This window comes from Pyrgilauda ruficollis, unplaced genomic scaffold, assembly GCF_017590135.1.
Source record: "Pyrgilauda ruficollis isolate IOZ18807 unplaced genomic scaffold, ASM1759013v1 scaffold24, whole genome shotgun sequence".
NCBI classification, from domain to species: Eukaryota; Metazoa; Chordata; class Aves; order Passeriformes; family Passeridae; genus Pyrgilauda; species Pyrgilauda ruficollis.
The window spans coordinates 2,673,951-2,698,668 of NW_024523648.1; the positions used below are offsets into that span (position 1 = coordinate 2,673,951).

General features: G+C 36.0%; 1 protein-coding gene across 1 annotated transcript in view; it reads left to right on the top strand.

Annotated features, from left to right (window-relative positions):
• The window catches only part of NKAIN2 (sodium/potassium transporting ATPase interacting 2), a 514,426-nt gene that overhangs the window by 231,428 nt on the left and 258,280 nt on the right, over positions 1 to 24,718 (top strand). The window contains exon 2 of the mRNA XM_041469950.1: positions 1,970 to 2,107. Coding sequence (XP_041325884.1) covers positions 1,970 to 2,107 — 138 coding nt within the window. The remainder of the gene's footprint in view (positions 1 to 1,969; positions 2,108 to 24,718) is intronic.

The window sequence follows — 24,718 nt, forward strand, 5'->3', positions numbered from 1 at the left end:
ATTACTGTGTCTGTAGTCAAGGAAATATTTCTTAATTATAAACTTAGAAGCATAGACAATCTGAGTTTTCATGCATTCTTAATACAGCTTAATCTTAGTTTTATTTCTTCTTTATTTCTTCATCCCATTGTCACCATTAGACATGTCTTGGGATTTTGGGAACTCTTCTGCGACTTTCCTCTGCTAAGAAGAGTTGTAGGATAGCACAAATAGTTCAGAAAGATTTTGGATAATGTAGGAACATAATTTCTTTCAATAAATATGTAAAATAAAATGGTAGTCAAAATACTAAGACTGGTTATAAGAAGGATGCATTGTGTGAAAGGAGTCATTGTTGAAAAGAGAAATTCAATGTTTGACATGAAACCTGAACACTCAAATTTGAAATTACATGGCTGGCAAACTTTCCCAGGATTATGATGGCAGTCTCCATCTCAAAGTTCAACAAGTGTCAGTACATAGCATATAATTAACAGCCTTTTTTACATTTGCAATGCTGATGTGAATGTAGGCTGTTTTTTAATGAAAAGTTTTCTTATTTAATTTCAAAAAGAAACTGTCCGTGTGATAGTGGACTGTGACATGAAAATTAAAAAATTTTTCCATAGCTGTACCATATAAAAGCAGTAGTTAATTACTTATTTAGTACTTGATCTCAAAAGGTGTTTTTTTTTCTACATTAACAGAGTGGCTGGCACATAAACCTAATTCAGTTCATACACAGCATGACATAAAATCAGTAAATAATCACCTGTTATTTAATGAAACTTAATCAAGAAACAACCACCTGCTCTTTTTTCTTTATCTTCCTCTGTTTCTCTTTCTCTTCCTCTCTTTCTCTTTCTCTTCCTTTCTCTTTCTCTTTCTCTTTCTCTTTCTCTTTCTCTTTCTCTTTCTCTTTCTCTTTCTCTTTCTTTCTCATGTGTGTGGTGTCTAAATTGCTGTTGTTTTAATTATTATTAATAATAATAATTTTATTTTTTAAATTTATTTTCATTATTTACATTTCATGAAGTTCATCTATTCACCATTCCAGTTAGTGAAATTGTTGGAATGCTGTCAAAGAAACTTCCTGATCTTTCTGTCTAAATTCACTTCACTATTACATTGCCTTCTAATATTAACATAGATATTATTTTTGTCAAAACATGTCATTCTACCTATAGGTTGGGCTACAGTGATGAATTTTTACATAATGTTAGAACACCAGTTAAGGGACACCTGCTGTTGGAATTGTGGAATGATTTCTACTGGTACTCTTAGGAAGGCAATTTTTTCTAATATCTGATCTGTCTGTTTGGAATGGTATTGCTTATAAACAGTAAACATCAGCCTGGGATAGTTTCTCAATTGATTTTTAATATTATTTATCTAGAGTCTTGGGGAAGTTTATACTTCAGCTGTTGTTTCTGACAATGGAAGAAAGTAAACTAGAACCATTATCAGTAGAACCAGGTCAAAAAGTTGTATGTATTTGGTTACAGGTAAAAGCCCACTGACAGAATAGCTGGGGTAGAGAGAAGAGATAAAAACCAAAATGCAGTGAAGTCGTGGAAGAGACAGGACCAGGCTAAAGGATGATGTTGTAAATGGAAACAATATAGCTGAGAAGATGTCATAAACCTATCACATCTTTTCAGCACTGATACCCTAAAACATTGTAATAAAAACACTGATAAAAGCACTGACACCCTAAAACATTTGCTGTTGTATATAAGAGTGATTTGTGTTTCTCCTCCTGCAAACATACCATTCTAGGTGAACAGTTTTGTATCTTGGTAGAATATAACTCTATAACCAGTGAGAAGTGGAGCTTTCATTGAAACTAGAAACATTTCAAACTCATTTTACTACTGACAAGTATTTTTTTAACTCAGAGCAATTGTCTTGGATGTGGGAAGGGGAAATACCTTTATATATATTTTCTGGTTTGTGCTAATCTATTTATGCTTTTGCTTTTTAATCATAGGTTTCTGTGCTCGAGAGGCAGATATTTGACTTCCTTGGTTATCAGTGGGCACCCATCCTCGCAAATTTTATACACATTATTATAGTCATACTTGGCTTATTTGGAACCATCCAGTATAGACCTCGTTACATAACAGGAGTGAGTATTTAATTTCATTTACTTCCTTTGATATGCATGTGATAAAACAAACAAACAAACAAACAGAAAAGCACTCCAAACTGCATCATTCTTAAAGCAAATATAAATCTTATCTTGGTTTAATTTTCTTCTGTAACATTTTTACGTTTACTTACTGTGCTTTTGGGACACCTGCAATAATCAACTGGTAACAGTCTCCAAAATTTAAAAGTCAATATGGTCATTAAGTGCATGACAATATGAACTTTCAAGTGGAGTCAGCTTAAGGAATTACAACACCTTCAGTATTAGGGGAATTTAGAGCTAGTCTAAATGTTAGCCATAACTTTCCTAGATACATTGGACTTCCCCAACAGAGGCGTGATTCATTATAGGTACTCATTATTGTTATTAACTTCTGTTGCTAGAGTGCTTATCTGTTATGTACATGCCTCCTAGAATTTATAATCCAACCTGAAAGTGAGATATGATGTTATGGTAAGAAATAATGGACTGAGGGCTCCAGTATGAAAATAAGGATTTGGACCTTAATTAATGTTTTTAATCCATTTCTTTTCTTATTCAGCTACACCTTATACACAGACTTAGTATGTCTGTACTCTCTGGCACAATGCAGTATTAATTAAATCCTCTTTTCTTACTCTGGGTTTGTGGGGTTTTTGCCATTTGTACTTCTACAAAGAAAGAATAACAGCAACTCTGAAAACCATCATTCAGAATACCTTTTGTTCCATTTTCATAACAATATTACTGTCAAAATTGACTATTAATTAATATAAAGCTTATATACATTTGAGAGACAGGAGTTGAAAAATTTGCCCATACACAACCATATTTTCATGTCAGATGAAAACTAGGGGATCTTAAAATGATAGAATGGTTTACATTGGAAGTAAGCTTAAAGATCACCTGGTTCCAGCCTGGCAGGGGCACCTTTCAGTAGACCAGATTGCTTTAAACTCCACTCCAACCTGCTCTTGAGCCCTTCTGGGGATGGGGCATCCACAGCTTCTCTGGGCAACATGTTCTAGTGTCTCACCAGCCCCAGAGTGAAGAAGATTTCCTAATATCTAATCTGAGCCTATTCTCAGTTTGCTCTTTCAGTTTAAAGCCTTTACCCCTTGTCTGTTAACTCCACTGAATCTGTACCCTCTTCTGCAAAGTCTCTCTCTTAATTGTTCCCTCATACACCAGCAGTCACTCAGAATATAGAAATATTTTGCTTTTACTCCTGTGCTACCATCCATATTGCATTACTGTGATGCCAGGAAAAATACATTAACATTTGTGTCCTTGTTTCTGTCTCTGTGATCTCCTGTAGGCAAAAAATTTGCATCCACATGTATGATGCCTTCATGCATGCACACAGTTTAATATATTTGAGAGAAAGAAAGACAGAGAAGGTCTTTTCACCAGGGCCTGTAGCGACAGAAAAAGGAACAATAGGATTAAACTGAAAGAGGGCAGGGTTAAATTGAACATAAGGAAGAAAATGTTTACAATGAGGCTGGCAAGACACTGAAACAGATCAGCCAGAGAATTTGTGTATGCCCCATCCTTGGAAGTGTTCAAGACCATGTTGGACAGGACTTTGAAAAATCTAATCTAGAGAAAAATATCCATGCCAATGGCAGGGGACTAAAGGATTTTAAAAGGTCCCTTACAAACTTATGCCTGGTCACATTAAGTCTGTGAGAAAAGGATAGATAATTAGTAGTACATTACTTAACATGTAACTGCTGATATACATGTGAAAAAAAACCAAAGAGGAAGAGGCAATTACCTTATGTCTGAGCTTCTTGCAGTGTCATCAGTCTGCAAAACCATTGGGCCCTAGAGAATACAGTTGAGTTAATCTACGTCTTTTTAAAGACTAAACGTGGTCAATTGCTGAACACACCTAATGGGATCTACTTAATGTCTTATATGACATGTAGCCCTGACTCTATCAATTCAGGTTTGGAATATTTCTGTTGTTAACTGAAATTTATTATCTTCCTTTTTTAAAAAAAGTATTCAAAGTAGTACATAAAAATGTGCAGCAGTTCATCTTCCATATGTACGTACCAGGATACTATCCAACAACTGTAATCATGGCATGGGAAATTGTAAAGCCTCTGAGCTACCTTTTTGAATTTTAAAGACAGTAAGACAGTCTCCATATGGTGAATGATTTGGCCAGGATTTTTGGTGAGAAAACATTTCAGAAGACTGTTTTGCTAAATCTTGTTAAGAGAACCAATTTTCAGATAAAACAGTTATTTATAATAAAAGGATTCTTATGCTTAACATTTTTAATAAGTGAGTTCTGGCATTAATACACCTTATTGACATAATTTGATTTATCTTCCAGATAATGGTTTTATTTATAATAAGAAAGTGTGTGTACACAAGCTCAGCACAGAAATTGTTAAAAAATATATCTTCACAGAATCCCATAATGGGTAAGGTTAAAGGGACCACAGTGGAATATCTAGTCCAACTTCCCTGCTCAAGCAGGGTCATCCTAAAACTCATGGCACAGGATGGCATCAAGATGGTTTTGAATATCTCCAGTGAGGGAGACTCTGCAACTTTTCTGAGCAACTTATTCTACTGTTCATTCATTACTGCACAGTAAACAAGTTTTCCTCTTATTTTACTTCTGCTTTCTTTATAACAGGGGAAAAAAATATGTGTAAAACCATTTAACAAAAAGGATGATGAAATTAAGTAGAATGGTCATTGTGCATTCTTGTCAGCCTGCAAGACACAAAATTTCAAAGTCTGTGAAGTCAGACTCCTACCTGAATCTGCTCTCTGTAAAAGGTTTTCTTAGGAAGTACTTTTCCATTCTGAGACAAACTGTACTTACTGTGTTGCAACTGAAATGTAGACATTTATTTATAGAAGGAGGCACACAGACATTACTTCTCTGCTCTACACAGCTTTTCAGAGCAAATGATAATTTGGGAACATAAGCAATAATTTTCTGCATAATCATTTTGAGCTAATGCCCAATAATATTATAAGTACAATTAAATAAATGACCTTGAACATTTTAGTAGTAGCTCTGTCTGGTGGCTGTCACAGGAGGCTGTGAATCAAGATTCTGATTTTGTTTCAGGCTGTGCTATTGGAAAGATGATTTGTTTGTTCAAGTTTGTTGAAGCACACATAATAATATTCTTCAGTTTCTTCCTTGATTCAGTAGTTTGGCATGGATAATAATGAATGGGAATATTTTTTTCTGTTGTTCTTAGAATCATAGAACCATAGAATGTGCTGAGTTGGAACAAACTTATCAGGATAATTGAGTTCAATTTCTGGCCCTGCACAAGGCACTCCAAGACTCACACCATGTGAGTGTGTGTGTCCATGTGTGTGCCTGAGAGCATTGTCCAAATTCTTCCTGAACTCAGACAGGCTGGTGCTGTGATCACTTCTCGGGGGAGCCTGTTCCAGTGCTCAACCACCCTGTGCGTGAAAAATCTTTTTCTGATATCCAGCCTGAACTTCTCCTGTCTCAGCTTTATGCCATTTCATTAAGTCCTGTCACAGGTCACCAGGGAGAAGAGGTCAGTGCCTATCTCTCCACTTCCCCTTGTGAGGATGCTGAAAACCAAAATGAGGTCTCCCCTCAGGTTCCTCTTTTCTAGGCTGAACAAACCAAGTGACCTCAGCCCCTCTTCATAAGGGGCTCTAGACTCTTCCCCATCCTTATATCACTCCTTTGGATGTTCTTTTATAACTCACTATCTCTTTTATGTTGTGCTGCCCAAAATTGCTCTTAGGGTTGAAGGTGAGGCCACCCCAGCACAGAGCAGAGCAGGACAATCCCCTCCTTTGCCTGGCTGCAATGCTGTCCCTGATGCTCACCAGGACACACTTGGCCGTCCTGGCTGCCAGGGCACTGCTGACCCATGCTCAACTTGCCACTGACCAGGACCCCCAGGTCCCTTTCCATGGGACTGCTCTCCAGACTCTTATACCCCAGTTTATAAAAACCAGGGTTACCCCATTCCAAGTGCTGAATCTGGCACTTATACTTGTTAAATTTCATATGGTGATGATTGCCCATCTCTCTAATTTGTCAAAGTCTCTCTGCAGGACCTCTCTGCCCTTGAGGGAGTTGATGGCTCCTCCCAGTTTGGTGTCCTTTCCAAACTTACTTAGTACTCCCTTGAGTCCTTCATCCAAGTCATAAATGAAGATATTGAAGAGCACAGAAGTGCATATGGAGCCCTATGGAACCCCACTAGTGACAGGACACTAGCCTGATGTCACCCCATTGACTATAATCCAGTGTGCCCAGCTCATGTTGCTTACCCATGACATAACACAGTTATCTAGCTGTGAACTGGACACTTTGTCCAGAACGTTGCTGTGGGAGACAGTATCAAAAACTTTGCTGAAGTCCAAAAAGAATACATTTCCTTGCATTTCTAGATCAACAAAAGGTGGGTTAGCCTGTTGTAGAAGGAAATCAGGTTTGATAAGCAGGATTTTCCCTTCATGAAGCCATGCTGACTGTGACTGATGACTGTGTTGTCCTCCAAGCATTTTTCAATATCTCCCAGAATAATATTTTTCCATTATTTTGGCAGACACTGAAGTGAGACTGATAGACACATAGTTTCCAGGGTCCTTCTTCTTGCCATTTTGAAAACTGGGACAATGTTAGCTAGCTTCCAGTCAGCTGGAAGTCAACCTCTCTGGATTCCCAATGCTACTCAGAAATCATCCAGAGAGGCTTTGCGGTGTCATCAGCTAGCTCTTTGAGGAATTTGGATTAATCTCGTCAGGCCACATAGATTTGTAGGGATCCAGCTGGAGCAGGATCAGGATCAGTTCAGGATCAATTGGGAGTTATTCATTCTCACTGGCATGGTCCTCCAGCTCAGGGGACTGAGACCTTTGTGGCCCATCCTCCATGTTGAAGACAGAGGGAATGAATGCATAAACACCCCTGTCTTTTCTCTGTCCCTTATGTGTTCATACCTATATATTCATCTCTGTATTTCAATGTGTTTAGTTAATGAATAAATTATTTCTATTACTCACATAGATTTCTGATAATTTTATTTTTAATGTAACAGAACAGTCAGCTATTATATCTACTACATTTCAGAGAAGACCAGCCCCTTAGACTTGTATTTCTGGCACAAATGGGCTTGAAAAAACAAATTCCTGCAACTATCACTAATTCCAGCAACAAAATTATTAAATTTTAGGATATTCTGTCACTCTGTTTACTAAAATCTTTGCTGAATGTGAGCTAGAAAGCAAATTGAACAAGACTGAAGTAAATCCACTTAAAACTGGAAATGGTACTTGTATGAAACATTTTTCATTATCCATGCTGTTCTCAGTATAAAAATTTTCAGGATTTCTTTTTTTCACTCAGGCAGAAAATAGTGTGATGCAAGGTGATTTATATTTTAGTACTTACAAACCAGATCAACCAGGAAGTGTGTGACCACAGTTATATTTCCATGTTAGTAAGAAAATCTGTGTAAGAATACTTAATTACTAATATGTCAGGACTAATCCAAATATACACCAATCCAATGGTAAAGTTAAAGCCAAACAAACAAGAGAGGTATCTCAGAGATAAGCAATGAAAGATGATGACAACAGAATAGTAATTTCCCCAGATTTCATAGAATTCCAGGAATTAAACTTCACATGTGCCTTAAACAGGGAGGACAGAACAGCTTTTTATTTGAGAGCTGCATGTGTATTAAGATGTTCTTACACTTGGGAAAGACAAGTGAAGGTTGTCATCCATTAGTTTCAAGTGGCTGCATCATGAGCACTACCATTACATTTTCAATTAGAAAAGATTCAGAAAACACAAATGATGCAAGACTGAGGAGGTGATAGCAACCCCACAAAGTGGCCATTATGGAAAGCTCTGCCTACATCTAAATAGAACAAATGCTCAGGTGAAATTTTAACAAAATAGTTCCTCAATGCTTACTCATTTTATTCTTAGGGCTGTTGATTAAAAATTAGGTATGTAAATGGTTTTTCTTCAATTGAAAGGGAACCAGATGATTTTTTAAAAACCAAATTATATCTAGTCATCCACTAACAGTGACTAAAATGTTAGTGGTTGTTCTGCCTCAGGGAATATCAAGAAACCAACACTTTTTGCTAATCCTCATCTTCATGAAAAACCAGTGAATGATAGAATCATTAAGACTGGAAATTACCTGTATTATCATTGAGTCCAACCATTAACCTAACATGGCCAAACCCACCACTGAACCATCTCCCTAAGCACCATATTTACATGTTTTCTTTGAACATTTTCAATAGAATATTGCTTTAGGATCACTATAAACTCTCAAATTAAAGAGGAGACAAAGCAAGGGAGAAACAGCACACTTGTATAGCTAGTTAGTAGAGATAGTTAACTGTAATAAACATTTCTGTGAAACGCTGTGTCTGATGAAGTAAATGGAGATATAAATTTGCTAAAAGTATAATGCAGCATAGGATTGCATTGAAGTAAATAAAAGCTTTGAAGTGAAAAATGTGTGACTGAGAGGATGAGGACAAAGAAAAAACACAAACTAAAACTAGAAAACTTAAAAGAGCACTAGTAAACCTTGCAGAAACATGCTTGGGAGACTGGTAAAGCTCCATAACATGAGTTAAGACTCTTACAGTGCTGGAGAATCCACCTCAACCCTGAATTAGCTTTGCTCCATTCATGGCTTAATTTTTGTTATGCCAGATAAATTGATGCTAATGAAGCACTGGTATTTTATGATGTACTAGTTTCTGCATAGGAGCGTTTTCTTGAAAAGCTTTCCATGCCATGAATAGTAGCATAAATTCTCCTTGGCATTTTCCATCATAAGTATTCAATATGTTAGCATTCTTTTCATTCCAGAATTTATACTTAATATATTGGTTGAGGAATGCTTGCTCATTAGTATGTTTGCTCAATAAAAATGTTTGTCAAAGCTCTTCTTCTTAAAAAATATCCTTTATTCTGGGCACCTTTTCAGTAGTCCTTCCTCAAGTCTTGTCAGTGTTTTCTGAAATATTTCCATGTTCAGAAATACCAGGAACAAGAGCACGTTATTTCAACTTTTTTTCCCTTAAAAATTCTCATAAAATATTAATGATAATTTGGATGACAAGGAAGAGTAGAGTTTGGGATTTTTTCTATAGTCTGTCCTTTTACTACTGATGCTACCTCCGTACAAATGACCTTTGTCAACTTGGGTGACTGTTATTTTATTGGAGGGTTTCGCTCACGTCTGGGAGATGCTGTGAAAAATCAGTAGGGATGCAAGTAGAATATTGCCCTTTGGACTTTCAACAACATATGCTGAAAGGATTTTTGATTCACAGGGAAGTATGTTGTTTAATAGAGTGCTTGTGCTGCTGTTGTGTTAAAATACTAGATTTTAGTATGCTGTGGATTCAAATGTACTTTAATTTATATTTAAAAGGGTAGGCTCAGCAGTTTACTTTTGTGACTGAATCTAGCCTGCTTTAAGGTAGGGATGAGAATGTGAAGGGAGTAGAAGTTTGTGAATAGCTGGCTGGTCAGTGTTACAGCACTAATCCAGATTTTCAGTCTAATGGCTAACACATACAGAACTTGATGAAACAAAAGCTTAACTATTCCAGTGTTCAAAAAGTAATTCATTCTGTATGCTTATCCTTTAGCTTATTGGTGGAGAATTAAATACAGGTTTAAAAAAAAATTATCTTGTTTTTTACCTGATAATCAGTCCAGAAAGTTGGTTTAAGATTTGATGACCCTGGGCTTTTGACCTCTCCTTTTAGATATATTTTGATAACTTGCAAGAAATCTCAATGGATTTCAAGTTCTTAAGCCCTGGAGATTCAGCTAAGCCTTGAATAAATATGTTCAAGAGTCACTTCCAGTATAATATTATACAGAGTGCATCTGTCTTGACTGTATGGAAGTTGATGAAAGAAGATAGTCTACAGTAAATTTCTCTGCATTTTCTGTCATTTTTTGGCTCTTGATTTTTTCTTATTATTTAGGATAGAGTATTTTTTTTTCCTTATAATTGTCTGGGTGAAGTTTGACTACTTTCATCTGCTCTCTTCACTGGGGCTTATTTAGGTGTGAGGCATTGAGGACACAAATAATTAATCTGAAGGAAATTATTTAAAGGATGGCTCTTTAAAAAGTGTAAAATATTCTTTGAACATTAAAGAGTACTCAGACAGTTAATCTGCCAGCCCTAGGAAAGTACAATGGAAAAAAGAAAAAAAAAACCCACAAACCCCCTGCCGATCAGAGAACTACTCAAGACATGAAAAGGAAGTGATCCCATATAAGAGCTCCTTAGTTCCCGATTCTTCTAAGTTTTGTGTAGGATATTACTTTCTCAGAAGTTCCCTGCTGTCAGAAAACAGTTCTAAAGAGAAAAAGAGAAATTGCTAGACTCCAAGAGGATTTTTAAAAAGCAAGCATTTTAAAAACACAATATACTCATTTCCCTTATTTGAACATGGAATCTATTTGATTCTTAGAGCCACTGATTCCTGAAAATTAATTGGATATATTTTCAGAAAGTACGATTAAAGACACTCTGGACAAGACTCCAGTACAGAATTTACTTGAACAGTTCTGCATGGAGTTTTGTTTTCTTTCAGACTGAGATGGATTTTCACTAAGTTTCAGAGTGTTTTTTAAGTTTTCAATTATAAAAAAATCCTTTTAAAGACACTTAGCTAATACTGTTTTTAAAAGTGATTAAAATGCTGATTATTAGAAGATGAAAGATTATAATTTGCATCATATAATTAAGGGCAGCTTTGGTTCCCAGGAAATTGTATGCAGAATCTGTTCAGTGACTGATACTTTTAAGTCCACACTTATTAGTCTCATGACAGGTTTGACTGGTGTAGGATTCTGCTACATTCATCCTTTCCTAGAGCTTTTATTCCCTTACAATGAATTGTACTCACTTTTAAAAAGTAGCCATTCAAAATGGCTCTCCCTCTCCCATTCCACAGAAAAGGACAATGATTTTCCAGGGATTCACCACTGAGGAGTAAAGTTCCATGTAAAACTGAAAACAACATATAATGAATATTGTATTTTATTTGCATTCAAACCAGAGAGCTCACCGTGGAAAGTTGAAAACATGAAGTTCCTCTGCATTTAGTTTTGTTTCTTTAGAATAGATCCTCTGTTTTGTCACTGTAATAATGAGTGGGGGTTTTTTTCTACAGTGGGGCCTGTGCTTCTTTTTTTTGATTGTTTTTTTTTTCCTTTTAGAAGAACTAGCAACCTTTTCTGTTAAAATAATGTCTAATCAGCGCTTGGTTTAAATACTATAAAGAGCATGGAGAATGAATGACTTAGCTGATGAAGTCTGTAAACAGATACGTAGAGGAAGAGATTAGAGATTAAATCCATGGGGTTTCCTCCTCTACCTAAACTGCAGTGGGAAGCATTACAATTCTCTTAAGCACCCAATAACCCTGGCCAGTTATACATAATTAAAAATCAAGCAAGGATAAAGTAATGTTTCCACTGCTCTGAGATGACCTCTGTACTTCAGTGCTGAATATTTCTCTTTATCTAGCATAATCAGGTTTCATTGTATTTCCTAGACTTGCACCTGTACCTGTTACTGTGGATTTTCACATTGTTTATTTAGTATTTTTTCTACTTGCTGTATATCAGTTATGCTGACATTTGCTTGTCTGAAAGGTTATAGCTCTATCTTTTTATCTTTTATATGTTTATAGCATGCATTCGTGGAGATATCTGTCCACCACAGAGCTTCTAATGTCTCTGCCCTTGTGTCATGCTAGTGAAGTAGGGAAGTATTCCCCCACGCTGCTTTAAAATGTGGGAGCTGACACATTAAAGGTCTGCTACATTTTCTCATTATCAGATGAAAGGCTGTGACAGATAATCATGTGAATCCATTTTTCTCAAGTTACAAGCCTGTGTTTTACCCAGCGCATCCTGAAAACATAGGAATGCTGCAAACTGTCTATAAAGTGTAGGAATAAAGACTGGAATCACAGCTACTTAACAGTGTGGAATACTTCTGTGAGGAAAAAACAAAAAATAAACAAAAAAAAAATCTTTGGACGGTACCTTTCTGTTCCAGCTGTCAGCTATGCCCCATATAGCCACTTGCCTCTGCTGGGATGAGAAAGAGAATTGAAAGGGTAAAAGTGAGAAAACTCATGGGTTGTGATGAAGACATCTTAAAAGATTAAACAAAATCTGCGCATGCAAGCAAAGCAAACAAATTCATTTGCTGCTTCCCATGGACAGGCAGGAGCTCAGTCATTCCCAGGAAAGCAAGGGTCCATCATGCCTAAAAATTATTTGGGAAGACAAACATCATCACTCCAAACATGTCCCTCTTCCTCTCTTCCCCCCACTTTATATACTGAGCTTGATGTTATACGGCATGGAGTGTGGCCAGGGTCAGTTGGGGTTGGCTGTCCTGGCTGTGTCCCCTCCCAACTTCTTGTGCACTCCCAGCGTCCCTGCTGCTGGGCTGGGGTGAGAGGCAGAAAAGGCCTTGATGGGCTGCAAGCTCTGCTCAACAACAACAAAAGCATCTTTATATAATAAACACTGTTTTCAGCACTAACCCGAAACATAGGTTCATGCCAGCTACTCTGAAGAAAACTCTCCCAGACAAAGCTGGTACTTTCTTTCAGCAAGGGAGAAGTTGCTGATGCCTGAACCTGGCTTTGTGATAACTCTTTTCTCAGACTCCGTGGCTGTTGCAATGGCTGCTGGTATCCCTTGATGTGCTTCTTGCAAGGGATTAATATATTTTAATTAACATCTAAAAGTAATGTGAAATATACATTAGAAAAAAACCAGGAAACATTGCCTTGAGTCCAAACTACCTGCTCAAATCTTGCATTCCTGTTGTGCTGCCTCTCCTGTGTAACTGGCTCCTGGCTCTGGGCTTGTTGTGAAATACCATCCCAGAACAAAAACTCTGCTGCAGATCTTCTTTCTATTCGAGCTCCTTCTGTATCTCTATGTCTCCCTCTAATATCTTCACCTTTATTCAGCTGCTAATCTCTACATATATATTTGAAATGGCATTGTACTGCATGTAGCCAAAATGAATTTTAGCTTTAAATTAAATGAAGTCTGAGCAGCCCTGCTCACCAGTCCTGTCCTGAAACTAAGTTCTTCTGGCCAACTGATTAAGATTTATGCAATCTTAGTAATTTGAGTGACGCTGACTTTAGTCATAGTTGTCTTATATCTCTCACAGGATGACCTGACAGTACCTGGAGTCCACCCTCATATTTTTTTCAAGAGGTTTTTTTTTTTTCTAGGAAATGTGGCTGATTCTTTTTTGTGAGCTTCATTGTCACCCTGAGGTTATGCTACAAGAAAGGTGCATTGAGAATCACACAAAGCTGCACTACCCTATTCATTTACAAATCCCCATTTCCAATTCTGAGAGAAGATGGAGATGCTTTTCTTCAGTTATATTCCAAATGTGGCCTTTTTTTTCCCATCTGAGCAAGAACTTACGTAAAAATCATTTGTAAATCTTGTCACAAATCTTCATTTCAGAACTTCAGAGATGTTTTTCTCTTCCCATCTGTACTTACCTTTTAAAAATTTTGATGTTTTCATTATTGTTTTCAACTCTCAAAGCTCCACAAGAAACAGGTCATGGTACTTCTTTCAAGTTTTGCCTGTTGCTGTGAGAACGTTGCCAACAGAGATACATTTTCTGAATAACACTGAAAGGCAGGATAAACAATGAGTAGAGTTGTAAAATGCACTATTAAGCATGTTCCAAAATTTCCATTGCTCCCTACCTCTATAATTTAGCTGTCAAGGGCACTATTTATTTGCATTTTGTTTTATGGGTTATTATGTATATTAGGCATAGCTGTTAATGCTACATACAGTCATATTGGTTAGATCATAGTGAAGCAGCATTTTACGTGCTATAAACTCAGCAGGTAAGATTTGAATTATAAATGCCTCTAAGGACAGAATTTTGCATATCAATATAAATTTTACTTCTACACAAGTCTAGTAAAGTAACATTTTAGTTCTACGATTAAATGGTATGATTCCCCCTATACCAGTTTGAGCTACCAGTAGTGCTGCTGCTCAGTTTGGTTCCTAGCTGTAATTTCTTAAGTATTTTCAATCATCCTGTTTGTTAGATTTCTATTTATTTATTTATTATATTAAGCTCTGCAGTTGTTTTCATTGATTTCAGTATCAATTTTGGGTGAATGAGACATAAATAATTTTGGGTTTCATGTTGTTTTTTATCCCCTAGTAGGCCAGTTAAAGATTTTGTGCTGATTGTGCTCTGAAACCAGTGAATGTTTTTCCTTTTATTTATGACTCACAAAATTAAACATTTAGCTGGTGGGTTTACTCTCCAACTGGAAAAAGGCAGAACTCATTATAAATATCTGCAGAAGTTTTCAAGTTTATTAAATCACCATCTTTTAGAAGAGCATATATGTTGTTCCTTGGATAAAAATTTTGTTAAAGGATAGCATGTAAGTGATGCATAAACAAGCGAAATCATCGCAGCCATGTGTCCTTTGCTAAATAGTTTGAGTAGGTGATAAATTTGACAAAGAATCATTAATTTTAAATTGGCATCATTTATTTTATCAGCTCACTGTTAATCTGTTTGGCTTTTTTAGTCTGGGTCTAAAAATGTTTTATTGTGAGAAAAAACCAAAAAGTTATTCATAGCCTATGGCACTGAGCACTCTACATATTTAATTTTGCATCTGCCTGAAGAGAAAATTCCTGTTTGAAATTTAATGTTGAAACAAGCCTGTCACTGATTTTATTTATGAGTTTTGTTTTACCTAGTTACTATTTCTACTTTCTGTGAAACAAGAAGCACTCTCCTGTCTTTAGTCTTGTTGAAATACCTATTCTTAGATTTGAAATATTTTTAGTGACATAAATGGTACAAAGGTTTTGTGTCCTACACCTCTTAGTTGTCTAATTAAGCCAATTTTTTATTTCATATTGATGCTCTGAATTCTGTAGCAAAATTAGAACCTATTTCTGTCTTGAGAGACTTAATAAATTTAATTACTACCAATATTAATGCATTTGTCTGCATGTCTTAGAGTGATTGACAGTGCTTTTCTCTCATAAAGATGTCATTGTTAAATTCTCATAGGTGTAGACATGGTGTGAATAAGCAGCCTTTTGTGATGTGCCTGTTTCTAAAATACATTGCTGTTCCTGTGTGAGAAGTCTCTGACGACTTTATTGACACTGACTTTTTGCCATTTGACATTTGAGTTCTAGAGTAACAGATTCTAAAAATGGCCAGTTTTGTTTATGGTCACAAAAGGCCTGGAAACAGGCACTGACCATGGAATAATGAGGTAAAAATGTTTTGATCCTTATATGCTGTGATTTGCACCCAATTGTACTTTAAAAGATGTGCATAGTAGGAGGATTCCTGCACAAACCACATCACAGAGAGTCTCTAGAAACTAAAAAGCTTTGGTTAAGTCAGGGAAGTGTTGTGAATGTTCATGCATGACAAGGACTGGGAATTTTAAATACAATGTTGCCTTTCCCATAAAACTAGTCTTCGTTCCACTGGTAGGAGAGATGATGAGACTCTCAGATTTATCCCTTTCTGTCATCTGGGAAACGAAACTGCCAAGTTATGGCATTAAAAATCATGAGGACATTGAAATAAATGAGCTTTTTTTTTTTTTTTTTTATTGCCTTAAAGGAGTGTGTATCACCAGAATGATCCTGAGAGTAAAATCAAATAAACAGAACATGGACTTAGTTACACTGTATTACTTTTGGCCCTGTTTCTCTACAGAAACCCTTCATTTAGTAGTTGCAAAATTTAATGGATGTTCTCTCCTCACCGTTCAATAACTTAGGTCACTGTATTAGATCTTGTGCTCCTTCACGTAGGCAATAATGAGATACTCTGCCAGCTCTGCTCTCCTGGACTTTGCTGTGATGCAAATTCTCCGCTCACTTCCCATTCTCAAAAATGGATTCTACACAGTTCTGCTGCCTATGGACCCATGCTGTAGCTAACCTATCTGTAAAAATTCTTATTTCAAGGTTCAGCTCTGTGAGTTTTTTTGTGCCTTCTGTTTTCCATTTCTTTTAATCCTCTTATCTGCCTTTTGTATCTCCGTTGAACTTTCTTACAAGTTCCTATGATAAAGTATCACAGTTTTTCATCATCTTTCAGCATCAGTTGTATTTAGGAAATTCAAGTTTTCCTTACTATCTCTACAAACCAAATGGAATAGCAATTTTTTTGTTTGATTTGGTTTGGGGATTTTTTGTTTGTTTGTTTGTTTGATTGCCTCCTTGGCATAATTACTACTTCTTATGACTGGGTTATTCCCCACTAATTTCCTCTGAGTCTGGTTCAAATATATATTGTACATGTTAAACATAACTGACTTCAGTTCCACATCTGAATTTTGACTTATACATACATATTCCGGACAAAGTGTTAGACTCCTTGAGTTTCACATTTTTTTATTCCTCAGGTCATTAAAATAATCCTGATGAGATGAGCTGCAAAATATTGTTTTATGATCAGAAATCTAGAGTGCTCCAGTCACATATTGCCAGGGAGTTTGGGGTACTTTAGAGAACAGTATGTTGGACAGACAGTATTTTTAAATTAGTTGCCTAATAGTACCTAAGTATTTTGACTTAGGTACTATTATTGACATTATTTAGAAGGCAAAATATTTCAGTATGCTTATGTGCTTCCAAAACACTAACTCAGATATCCCATATCAGCTTTGACATCTAGCAACTACACAGGTTTAGCCCAACAAATACTGCAATTTGCTTTTACTACCAGTAGTGTACATTTTCACAGAAAATGGCATGTATTGATGTTAGTGGTTAGGATTTGCTTTCATCAGTCTCTCTCTATGAAATCTGGGTGGAGATAGGAATACTTCAAGCTGCATTTGTTTGCTAATTGAACCATGAGTTTACCTCATGACAGAAGCAAAATAGCTCTCATTCACTACCATTTTTCATTTGGTTTTGTTATTGCTTGAAGCCTAATTTTATTACACTTTGAATTTGGCATGGTAACATTTTTGTTTTGACAATGAATTACTTTCTACCAAGATAATTCAAATCTACCTATGTGGGGAGGCTAGTAGGGGAAAGTAGAATTACTCAATACAGCAATGACTGTTCAGCTGAGATATGAGAGGAAAAGATATAAGGCTCTATAGGCTTTTTGCTCCTACACATCCTGGGCTGTGCTGTATTATAAGGCCAGTTTCTTGATGACTTCTGTTTCTACACTTTCTGAGTTTAATTTGTTTGGTTGGGTTTTTTTCTTCAATACACCTTGAAAACAAACCTCAAATGTGAAATCTCATTTTGCCTAATTGGAAAGGGTTGGATTTGTTGTTTTTCTTTTTTGGGGGGCAGGAGGGCAGCTTTGGTGTTAAGTATCCTGTGGGGAATTGTTTGCAAGTTTGAGTTTGGATTTTTGAGTGAGGTTTTAGACTAGGTAACTGTAGCATTTGTTGCTTCCTATTTCATTTAAATCTATCACATTGGTGGCGGTTGGATCCTGCTATTAGTTGAATGGGAGGACACTTTCCATTTTTTACAGTGTAACCTTTATCCTGAGGGAGTACAAAAATCAGAGAAATATTATCCTTCTTCCTGTAGGGCTTGACTCTCAATAAATAATCTATCATCTGTCTCTCCATCATTTTTATGTAATCCATTTGAAGCTGCATGGTGAGTGCTGAGTGCTGAATGTCAATGACAACTGTGTTGAGACAGCCACAAATATTCATTAATATGCTTGTGCATAGTTTGCTATTTCATTTCACTGATACTTGGAACTATTTCTTCTCACTTATTAGAAAGCATTTGCACTTATCAATGGGTTGTGGTTTTTTTTGAGAACTTATATATGGAAATTAATGGCTTAGTAGAATACATTTATTTATATTCTTCAAAGATCTACTGCCTGTTAGGACTTGTTAGTCGATCAGTATAGCAGAGAAGGGCAATGGAGCTGATGAAAGATCTGGATCACAAGTCTTATGTGGAGCAGCTGGGAGAACTGGGGTTGTTCTTCCTGAAGAAAAGGAAGCTCAGGGGTGACCTTATTGCTCTCTACAGCTGCCTGAAAAGAGGTTGTGGCAAGGTGGGTGTTGATATTTTCTTCCAGACAATTAGTGACATGACAAGAGGATGTTGCCTCAAGCTACACGGGAGAGTTCAAGTAGGATGTCAGGAGGAATTTCTTCACTGAAAGGGTTTTAAACATTGGAATAGGCTGCCCAGGGAGGTCCTGGAACCACTATCCCTGGAGGCATTCAAGAAGCAACTGGGACTGGTACTTAGTACCATGGTCTACTTGACAAATGGTTACCAGTCAAAGGTTGTACTCAATGATCTTGACGGTTTTTTCCCACATAAATGATTCTGTGTGTCTCTGATAAGAAAGCCAATCTGAGTTCTGTCTTACTATGTCTCCCTTTGGAGCTAGAATGCACTGCTTTCAGTTATACTTCTAATTACCAAACCCAAGAAAACCACATGACAAGGGAACATTTAGAAAGGCATATAATGAGTATGCCATGCTGCAGTGAAATCTGATTCTCACCCGTCTAAGGCTTTCCTGCTGTAAAGCTTCTGTGAGAAGTAGCATGCTAAGAGAATGGAGAATGACATTGTTAACGATTTAACTATTTGAAGTTTTCCTGAGCTATAGATGAAATATTTGTATCTACCAGAAGGAGAAATGCTATTAATCAACTCCTTATGAAAGGCTTTTAGTCAATAGTTGTGTGTATGCTGGTTGTCACCAGTGAAAGTGGAAAGCTTTTAATATACATAACTGATAACACTTGTAATTGAAATTCTCTTTCTTTCCTTTCACTAATCCAGGAACAACATCTTAAGCAATAAATAGCTGCAGTTTGGCTAGCTACTTATTTTAAAATGCTTCTCCCATTGTAAGTTTTCTCTCTTTGTATGTCCTTCCAGAGTAAACACTTATTCAAAAATTTGCCTCTGCTTTTACCAAATGAGGAGAATTATGCTGCAACTAAATTATATGTGACCTCAATTTGATTCCAGTAAAAATTGCAGTCCTCAAAATACCAGGCATTACTTGAATATTAACTTCTACCTTTTTCGTTAAAAGTTTAAGGGCCCTTTTGGAAGAATAAAATGGGTACAGAATATCACTATTTTATTAGTTTCCACAGTCTTTAGCAAGTATCATGAGTATTGTTACAAGCTAATAAGAAGGTCAAAAGCAAAAAAAGGTTAGTGTGGGTGCTAACACAAGATCTAATTAGAAGTTTTTAATTTCACTTCCAGTTGAAGTAGAACTACCTGTTCTTTAATTTTCTATTAATAGACAGCTGTGTGGAGTCATGAGATGTTTGCTGAAGTGAACAGATATTCAGACAACTAAGTAATCAATCCTACATACACCTAAGTGCACATTTTACCTTTTTATTTATCAGCAAAACACTGAACTTAGCAGGATTACTTAGGTATGAAGATAAGCCTAGCCACATTTGGAGTATTGCGGTTATAAATTCTGATCCACAATATGATTGACCACAAAGAGAATTTTTGCTGAAATTTAATATAAAACTAACACAGAACAGAAAAAACAACTTCTCTTTTTAAACAAAATCAAATTTAAATGCAAATCTATAGTGTGAGAGGATTTTTTGCCTACGAGCTTTCTAACCCTCATAAACAGAATGATGACTTTGCATTTCAGATATATGGAGGATGTGCATTTGTAGCAGGAATTTTGTGGATATCTTACCAAACCAATATATCTGGTCAATCTTGCAAAACCACTTTTGATAATATTTATGCAGCATATCAAATAATTTACATTGCTCTGCATGTCTTCCCTTCCTGGGAGTATTCCTTTAAATAACCTTAATAAGCATGAAACTTCAAAACTGAAAGACAAAACAATCCAATGATTATAATCCTGTACATTTGAATATTAGTTGAAGTTGAAAGCAAATCCTACATTCATGTGGAATATTTCTTAGTTCACTGTATTGATTGTTCTCACAAGTAAAGCAGCTTTGCTTTCATGTGAGTTCTGAAAGAACCTGAATAGTAGAACTAGGTACTATCTTCACCAAAACTACAGAGAGGAATAAAGTATTACTGTTAAGTTTGGTATCTAGCAGCCAACATATCAAGAAATTGTCTTATACGAGTATGTAGAATATATTTACAGAAGTAAATATTGATTAATTGTGATGTAAAAACGTCCAGCATACAAAATTTTGTTTCTATGCATTTGCAATTTTGAAAAGGTTTTTCTGAGCATTATCACCTACTTATGTGAGTTATAAATTATATGTTCTGTGGAAAATTGCAGACTAATTTCACACCTTTTAGTTCAACTAAGCTTTCTTGTCAGAATGCTGGGATTTGAATTATCACACAGTAGAATGCATGGTCTGTAAAGCTGCTCCTGTTAATATCATTATTAATCACTTTTGTTGCAGTAAATTCTAAGCGCTAACCAAGAAGGTGCTCTGTTTTAAACAGTGTATAAATACAGCAATGGTAGGATAAGATAGTCACCTGGAGAGAGAAGTTAAAAGTGAGAGAACATGGCAATCACAGAGAAAAAGGCAAGAGTAAACCTGGGTGAGGAGACACCTGTGTTTTATTGCAGGTGTATACCAGGCTGCCATTTTGCAAAGGGATCCCCCATTTAGATCCTAACACCTAAGGACCATGCACTAGGGGAGACTGGATTTTTGTTATGGTTTCCTGTGACTGTCAAGCTCCCTGGAGACTCTGGAAGTGGGAGCATCACCCCATGCACACTCTCAGCGTGCTGGAGGATGCTGCTGGAACAGAAGAGTAAAGCATTGGCATGCAGAGGCTCAGCACATAGTATTCAAGTCATAACTGCAGAAAGGTCTCAGACTCTGATGTTCCCTGTCTGGCTTCTTTCTGTGATTGTAAAGGAATGAGAGTTCCTCTGAAGTTTTACCTCATTTGCCTGGGGAACAGAATGGGATCACTGTGACTCTGTCCAGTGTCTGCTGTTTGAAGCCTGCTGTGGTACAATTATTATGGAAGAGTTTATTGATTATCTTAAAAATAAGAGCTTGCAGATAAGCTTCTTTACAGCTTTGTCTCCTTTTCTAACAAGATGACATGTTAGATGGCATGCACGTTATTAAATGTCTAGCCTGTATCAGATACAGGATGTCACAAAGAGATGACACAGTTATCACAGGCCAGCAGACACGAGGATTTAAAATCCTTGTCTGGATTATAGCCCTGGTGTAAATACATGGGAAGCTATTGCTTTCACTGGAACTTAACTGAATGTACTAGCTAAGAATATGTTGTTAAGGGCTAAAAGTAATGCTGATGAGAAGAGGTTTTTCCCCATGGTAAATGAAAGGAAATAACACCACCACCACCAAATTAGTAGCATAACTGGAAGAGTATATGTATTAGAGCCTGAAAATAGCCAATATCTATTTTGTCAACACCTTCCTCGCTCTCAAAAATCTCATGATATTGCAGGTGCAGAATTTAGTTCAGGACTTGCTTTTTATTTTTGTTACATGAATTTAACTATTATGGAAAGAGGCAACTTGATAGCATTAAACATTAAGTCATGTTTTTTTATACTCTGAACAGCCATGAGCATACTGTAATTGACATCTGTGTTAGCATCTGCATTATAACCTGACAGGTAGCTCATCCTGGGCCAATAGGTGGAAGAGTGGATTAGTTCCAATAGTAATGTATGTAAATTTACCATGACAGAATCTTTGGCCTGTCTGCCACATATAATCTGATCAAAACAGGTATTTTTATAGGACTCAATACTGTAGTTTCTACAAGCTTCACAAATATTTCACATTATCACCTTTTTAAAACTGAGAAAATTAGGTCATATTTTGGAAAAAGAAATATATAGATAGAAGCATAGCGTCTTTCTTCCAACAAAATCTGCTGCTTTAGGAAGATTTTTAATATATATTTTTCTTTGTTCTTGTTTTTTTTCTTTTCTGTTTGCTTCTTATTACATTTTTTTTAATAGAGGAGGTTTCATAACATCATTACAAACACTAGTAAAGTAATTAACTTTTCATATGTAGTGTCTCTTAGACAGCCACTGAATTTAATAAAACCAAAACCCAAAGTTCATTCAATACTATAACATTTATCATTGCATTTTGTTCTGCCAGCTATCTCGTGCTTAGTGAGTACTTAAGTTCCAATGATTCCAATGGACTTTGCTTGAAGTTAATAAATTATATTTACATGTATTTTCAAGTGAAGTTTAAATTTATCATGCTAGTTTAAAGCATTGGATAACAAAAATGGTAGAGGATCTTTGCCCATGCAATAGATATTACCTGATGATGACCCCAGAATTCCTTCATTTATTGCTGTTAACTGAAGCTGTTTGATCCTGTCATAGAAGAGAAATGGTTAAGAAATCTTTGATTTGTCCTCTTTAAATCGATATAGGCTTGGACCTACATTTAGGATCCAGTGTGGAATTCCTGAGCATGCTGTGTAAATGTTTTCAGTGCCAGCTTAATATTTTTCTACTTTTTACATAGAAAAATGTACTGTTAAATTTTGCGCTGTGTGGAGTTTGCTGAAGGGGAGACACAAATGGACATTCAGGAGTGACGTATGGCACACACAGAGAGAGAAAGAGTGTAAACACAAGTAAACAGTTCCACAGCAACTCCACTGTGGGTCATTAAGAAATGAGAACTTTGCAGAGAAGTCACAATAAATTGCAGCATTGTGTCTCTGATTTTTAGCTCTTGAAACCAGTGAACTGTGAGTCAGGTTTTATCATTAATGCATTTGGGTGGCAAAAGGGAAAATACTGGGCATCAAGAAATTAAACAAAACAAGTGAATGCTTGTGTGGGTGGTGAGAAACACAAGGGTCCTGTTATGAAGGTAGAAACCATCATCATCATTTGAACCTTCTCTGTCTTTAGAAAAGGCTTGAAGAATTTCTGCCAGGAATCATAACAAGATGATGCTGAGGTTGTTGTTTTGTTGCTTGCTTTTTTTTTTTTTTTTTTTGCTTTATAATTTATGGAGTCTCTTCGAAATTATGGCAACATTTTTTCTGGTTCTTGCGCTTGAAAATGAGTCAAATAAAGCCATCAGATCTTCTCACATACTTTGTCACAAAGAAACAGAAGTTTAAAGATAAAACTGTAGGCTTTTGGAGGAGGTGATTGTTGGGTTTTTTTGATAAGGAAATTACAGGAAGAAAATAAGAAGGCATCATTATGGGAATAAAAAAATAAAAATGAAAATAAGTAGTTACTAAGACAGGGAGAACATTGAAGACTGCTTACCTGATCTTTCTTAGGATCGCAACACAAAGCAGGAAATCTCATACTACTGGGAAATCTCTAAATATGCCAGAAGCAACTGACAAGTGTAAAATTATTCTTGGAGTACAGCAAAGCTAAAAACAAACTAAAAAATATTTCAACATCATGTCTGACAACAGAATAAAAAAATTAAAAAACAGTTGTAAACTCAGTGTTGGAAAAAAAAGGTGTTAGGCTCATATGTGAATGCTACTGACTGCACAGGTGATGTTTGGAGTACTTTCTCTTTATATTTGCACTGTCTTTGTCATCTAATTTAAATGAAACTAAACTAAACCAAAAATATCCTTATAAATAACAATGAACTAGGAGCTTCATATATACAATTTTTTAAATCCTTTTTTTAAAATCACATTAATGGAAAGGAGGATAGCATTGCAATGAAGCAGCATTTGTATATATATATATATATATATTGTGATAATTTTTTCACAATACAGCTATGTAGCTAATGCTCTTGTCTTCCAGTTGTGAAACTAAATGAACCCACGCCTTGTCTTCGGCTTAGAATTAATATAAAATGAGAAAATTAGCCATAATTGTATTCTTTACCTATCCAATTTAGCATCCATTTCTTAATTGCTTTCTAACATGTAGAAAACAAAGGTGGCAAACTAATTACATAAAAGTTTTCAAATTTGCTGGACACTATATTGTCTCTTTCTATTTAATTCCTGCAATTCCTTTATTGCTACATTGGATCCACAAGGTTGTGTGTCAAAAAACATAAGGAAAGGAGCTTGCCACACCAAACAGACCTTTTCACTTGATCTGTCATATCAGTGATTTCTACATGCTGTCTACATATTATTTTGAGGAAGAATTCTTAGCACTGCAATTCATGCCAGAATCAAGAATTTAGGGGACTGACATGTTTCTTTAAGTCAAAGATTCAGGACTTTTCTCTGTTTAGGTAAATGTTCCCACATCTTTCTTTCATCAATAAAAGTGTTGCGCTGGAGGCTTTTTAGAGGCCTAATTTCTGCAGATTTATATATATAGCAGTCATTTCTTTTTCACAGCAAAATAAGATATTAAGACAGAAATCCCTGCTGAATCAAAACAGTTGTACAGACCAGTACTCTTTTCATTGAAAGTTACGGGATCACATCTGCAATCTGCACTTGACACCTTCTCTAAGACTTGCCATTTATTGATTTGAATGTTATGCAAGTATATCCCATGGGATAACTAGAAA